This window comes from Myotis davidii, unplaced genomic scaffold (genome assembly GCF_000327345.1).
Source record: "Myotis davidii unplaced genomic scaffold, ASM32734v1 scaffold327, whole genome shotgun sequence".
In the NCBI taxonomy this organism is placed as follows: domain Eukaryota; kingdom Metazoa; phylum Chordata; class Mammalia; order Chiroptera; family Vespertilionidae; genus Myotis; species Myotis davidii.
In genome coordinates, this window is record NW_006298628.1 from 3,797,530 (window position 1) to 3,802,695 (window position 5,166).

The 5,166-nt window shown below is 58.8% G+C and overlaps 1 protein-coding gene across 5 annotated transcripts in view; it reads left to right on the top strand.

Moving 5' to 3' along the window:
• Positions 1-5,166, top strand: part of ARHGAP23 (Rho GTPase activating protein 23) — a 55,857-nt gene that overhangs the window by 36,395 nt on the left and 14,296 nt on the right. For 3 of the 5 annotated variants that reach the window (XM_006774276.2, XM_015570876.1, XM_015570877.1), the window contains 2 exons: positions 476-572; positions 2,561-2,596. In XM_006774276.2, coding sequence (XP_006774339.2) covers positions 476-572; positions 2,561-2,596 — 133 coding nt within the window. Of the gene's footprint in view, positions 1-475; positions 573-1,006; positions 1,071-2,560; positions 2,597-5,166 lie in introns of those variants that run through there. The other 2 variants (XM_015570875.1, XM_006774275.2) reach the window with 2 other exon arrangements.

Genomic DNA, 5,166 nt, shown 5'->3' on the forward strand with positions numbered 1-5,166 from the left:
GAGGAGGTCCCCGCCCTGGGGCACCCCACTCTGAGGGAGGAAACATAGACCCTCTCCTCAGGAGCACCCACGCAAGAGGAGACACATCCTTGCCTCCGGGAGTTCTCAGTCAGGGGGTGGGGGGTACAGGCCTCCTTTAAAGAAACAGCGTCTGGTAGCAAAGGCAGACACCCACCTTTCAGTCTTATGCAGCGGGTGTAGCCTTAGGAAGGTCCAGGCTGGTGGGGGAGACACAGCTCCTGCCTTCAGCGGAGGGAGCAGCTCAGGACTTTGGGGCTCGATCAAGGTGTTGGGGAGGCACAAAACGGTCCAACGGAGACCTGCCCTCGAGGGTGCCTGCGTGATGAGGGAGACAGCACTGCCCTGTTGAGCCCGTCTGTGGAGGAGACGTGCGCCCTGCCTCCAGGGGACCCCATTCTGCAGGATCCAGGCTGGCCGTCTGAGCGCCTGGTGGCTGACCCCCTTCTGTTCGCAGACCCCTGTGGATGACAAGGAGCCGCAGTCAGTACCCAACATCGAGTATCTCCTGCCCAACATTGGCAGGACAGTGCCCCCTGGCGACCCAGGTCCCGGTGAGTGCAGGGTCCTGGGAGGGGTGGGGGTGAGGGTGGGCCCTGCATCCCTGAGGGTCCCAGATGCCATCCCAGGTGCCCGGCCAGACGCCCAGCTTCCCTGCTCCTGCCCCGCGGGGCCCTTCCCTCCCCCACCACCGAGAAGAGGCTGTGGCAGGGCTTCTCTCTCTCTGGGGAGGTCCAGCTTGCCGTGCGCCCTCCTCCCCATCTGCTCAGCTGCCCCCACCCCAGGGCTGGGAGGCGCTCTGTCCCCTCCCTCACGGGTTTCTTTCCTGACCTTTTTATTTCTCATGGGCTGTGTCCTTCTGGGCATGTTTCTCTTTTTAATTTTTCTTCCTTTTCTCCTTGCACCCCTCATCCCTCCTCCCTCCTCCCTCTGCTCTCCTCCCACACCCTGGATCCTGTTCCTTCTCTTCTCCCTCCCACTCCTCCAGCGGACCTGTTGGAGATTTAAAGGGTACAGTGTGGCGTCGCGGCCTCGGTCACTAACAGTGGCGGGTGATTATAAGAAGGCTGGGCAGGCACGAGGGGCAGGCGGGGACATCCGGGCTGTGAGGACCTCACCTTGACATGCCAGCTCCCCATGATTGCTAATAACCCCGTGCCAGTCCCCTCCAATCTGGAAGGCCCTTCTCAGGAGGAGGGAGGCACTTGCTAGAGTCAGATCCTGTCCCCCTGGCCAGGAAGTCTGGGCACCGCATGGCTGCCCTCCTGGTGGTCCCCATCCCGGGGCCTTCTCTCTGTGCCCAGCCCGGCTACGTCTGGTGATCTGGGCAGGGGGAGGCTTGGCTGGGAGCAGGACCCAGTCTCTCCGGACACCAGTGACACCACCTTTCAGAAGCCTCTTATGGCTGTAGCTCCTGCCCCTTCAAGGACTGACTCTCTTTGCTTCTGAAACCAGAGCCCCTGGTCACTCAGCCCAGTCCTATTTGCAGACCTCCATCCATTCTCATAGGAGAGCAGCCACTAACTCCTCCCACCCTGGGCGTGACCTCACCTCGGTCCTTTGGTCCTGTCTCTGACAGGAGGTGTCACAGCACCCTTAGCTGCAAGAGGCAGGCTGGGGGAGGGCCCTCGTCTCTTCTAGTCACCCGCTGCCGCTCCCCTGCCCCGTGGTGTGTCGCTGTGTGGTCAGCACATCTGCTCTTCTCACCATGTGCTGGGTGGGCTGGGGAGGAGGCCTCTAACCTGCTTGCCAGAGAGTGTGGATTAACTGCACTGCCCACTGCCCCCTCGGGCCGGGGACGCACGCATCCGCTGCTCCCTGCCCGTTCTGGAGGAGGCGCTGCAGGGCTTGGCTGTGGTTCCTTCTCCACCCCCGTCATATTCCGGGAGCAGGACCCAAGCCCCACGGAGGCAATCATGACTTGACCCTCCAGTTATAAACGAGGGCCTCATGTCCGGACGGGGAACCCAGCAGGGCTCTAGCCCCCAGGCCACTCTGCCTCCTGTGTCCCACCTACTTCATGTCGGCCCTGCATTCGATCCTTCATTCATTCACATGGTCCTCTCGTGTCCTGCAAGTGGGGGGTGCGGGTGGATGTCGGGCGCCCTCCTCTCTGCACTGTGTGGTCTCCATTCTCCAGAGCATCTGTGATGTGCTGTGTCTCACTGTTGTGGCTTCGTGGACTGCCTCTGGTACCGGGCATTTTCTCTCCAGAGCTTCACAGTAACCGGGAGAGGAGGGGGAGAGGAGCTAGGTCCCCAGAAGCCCCTCTTGTCCTAAACCCAGGGCACATGAGGCGTCAGTGGCTGGCAGCCTGGTGGCCCGTCCTGCCTCACAAGGAAGCGGTGACTGACATCCTGCTCTGCTCCATCCCGATCCCATTGGAACTGGCCTCAGAGGCCCCGGATGTCCCAGGCCCGGGGGGGTCTCGGGTTTCTGGACTCCCTGGTTTCCGAAGCCTTTGAAGAGGGAAGCGCGTTCACACGTCTCAGCCTGCTCCTGCCCCCTCCAACGTTCCTTTCCTTTCTGTTCTCACCCACAGATCCCACCACCTGTAGTTCAGCCAAGTCCAAGGTAAGTGCCAAGGCGGTTCTGAAGGCTTTCTCCCTGGACAGGGCAGCCCCGGGACCTTTCGGCCAAGGGAACTGGGAGGATTGCCAGTAGACCCCGAGGAAAGCCGATGGTCACTGGGAAGGAAGACAGGAAACACGGGTGTCAGAGACACTGAGAAGCGGCTCTCCTTGACCGTGCTTGGCGAGGCATCTGGTGCAGTGAAGGCTCTGGCTGGGAGGCAGTGTTGTCCAGTGGTTAGAAGTCCTGGGTTTGAATTCTGGCTCCACCACTTGGTAGCTTCGGGGCACCGGGCAAGTTACTTAACCTCTTTCAGATCCTCAACTGTAAATGATGGCTAATATTTATCCCCTTCAATGGAGTTAACCATCAATATGTCCCATATAACAATGTTTAAGGTCTTTTTGGAGAGCCCAAAGCTAGTGGAAGGAAGGAAATAATAAAGATAAGAGCAGAAATCAATGAAATAGAAAACGATTGAGAAAAACCAATAAAATCAAACCTGGTTCTTTGAACCAGACCTCACCGCCAGCTACTCGCCCACTCCAGCCTGCCCTCTGAGACAGAACCCGGCAGGCGAGGCTGCTGCCCCAGGCAGACCCTGCCCTGTGGTGAGAGTAGAGCTTGCTGGCCAGGGCGTGTTAGTCAGCTCGGACTGCTGCACAGAAGACCACAGCGGCTTAGGCAACAGGAACTCATTTTCTCGCAGTGCTGGAGGCTCGATCCAAAACCCAGCCGTCAGCACGGTCAGTTTCTGGTGAGAGCTCCTTCCTGGCTTGTAGGTGGCTGCCCCCTCCCAGTGTCTTCAGACGGCACAGACAGAGAGCAAGAGACTTCTGTGGCGTCTCTTCTTATAGGAGCACTGATGTCACTGTAAGGGCCCCACCCTCAAAGCCTCTTCTAAAGCTACTCAGTGAATCAGTTAAATACTGGCTGGTTGAGCTGGGCTCATGTCTGTCTGGGTCTCTAAGTACTGCCCGGGTCCCACTGAGCCCACGGTGCCTGACACAGAGCAGGTACTCACTGCGTCAGATGAATGCCCTGGAAAAAAGACGGCTCTAGTCTGCAGAGGTCCCCTGTACCTTCTCCATAAAGCCTCTGCCGGCATACCTCTGGTGATGGGGAGCTCACTCCATCACAGACTTCGGTGGCAGAGAACAAGGTCATTATAGTAGCCTGAATCCACCCATTGCACCTGCTAGCCGCCTGGTTTCCCATAGCTTCTCCTGGACTGACCCCTTGACCTTCGGGTGAGGCTGCCGACCTCTGCATTCACTGGCAGTGACCATTCTGACTACATTACTTCTGTAACTAGTTGGCATGAGAGGGTAATTTGGTCAGATGGTCCTCCAGGCCTCTCAAGTTTCTGAGAAAATGGCCAAGACAGAATGCGGCACTGGCCACCAGGTGCCTCAGACCGATCATCGCAGTGCTGCCATGTCGCAGAACCCCAGGGGTGCCCTCTGGAGTCGTGCAGTGTGGGCAGCCGTGACCCAGGACCACGTGCCCGTGAGTCCCAAATCCCTGACATGCTCCGGCTTCCTTAGAACTAACTGATGTGAGAGGGACTGGAGAGGATGAACTCAGAGTTTGATATAGATGATGTGGAAACAAAGCTATTCTGATGTGAAAAGAGCTGGTATAGATGTATCTTCAAAGGGCTATGGCAGGGATGGGGAACGGCCGGCCCACGGGCTGTATAAGGCCCGCAGAATCATCTGGTCTGGCCCTGCCAAGGCATTAGGGATGCCTTAATTAAATGTTTGGCCAAGGATAGGCTAGTTTTTAAGTTGATAATTTTATGATGTTATAGACACCCCAGAAGAAAGGTTCCTCACCCCTGGGCTAGGGGAACAGAGAAGGGATTTACCAGCTCAAAGGAAGGGCTGGGAGGTTGCTGCACGGAGGGTGCCCTGATTGCGCTGGGCCTAGTAGGAGGAGTAAGAACTCATCCAGCAGATAGGGCACAGCTCCTATTCGGCAGTAGAGCTGGCCTTTGGATTGATCCGGGGTTCAGGGTTGTTGGGGTTGGGTGCTGGGGACAAGGCTGAAATGCAGGCCAGTGAGGTGCGGCGGGAAAGGGAAGTGAACTTGAGCAGGTTGCCCTGGAGAGGCCTGTACGCACTGAGGCGTGGAAAGGCAGGTTTCCTGGGTGGGAGTGGCCAGAGGGAGGGGCTGGGAGCTGTGGTCCGAGAAAGGTCCCTGCCCGGGGCTGGTGCTTGTAGCCCAGGCCAGCCTGTGTGCACTGGGTTCAGACTGTCCAGTATCACTCACGGCTGAGAGACTATTGTCACCAGAGCTGAGTCTGAAAGGGTTTCTCTAGCGCTGCCCATGGAGCCTGGAACGGAAGTTGGGGGCGGGGAGGTGCCAGGCCAGCGCCCAGCCCACAGGAAGGAGTTGAGAGTCTGGATTAAGCCCAGAAGGGGTGCCACGAAGGCTTCAAGGTCCGGGGAGGGCGGCAGGGGTCCCCAGGGCGGAGGGACAGCCGTGCAGGGGACGGTGTGGGAGGCCTGCGGGGCTGGCATCCTGGTGGGCACGCGGAGGGCGCGGAGGCCTCCTGCCGGGGGCGGGGTGAGA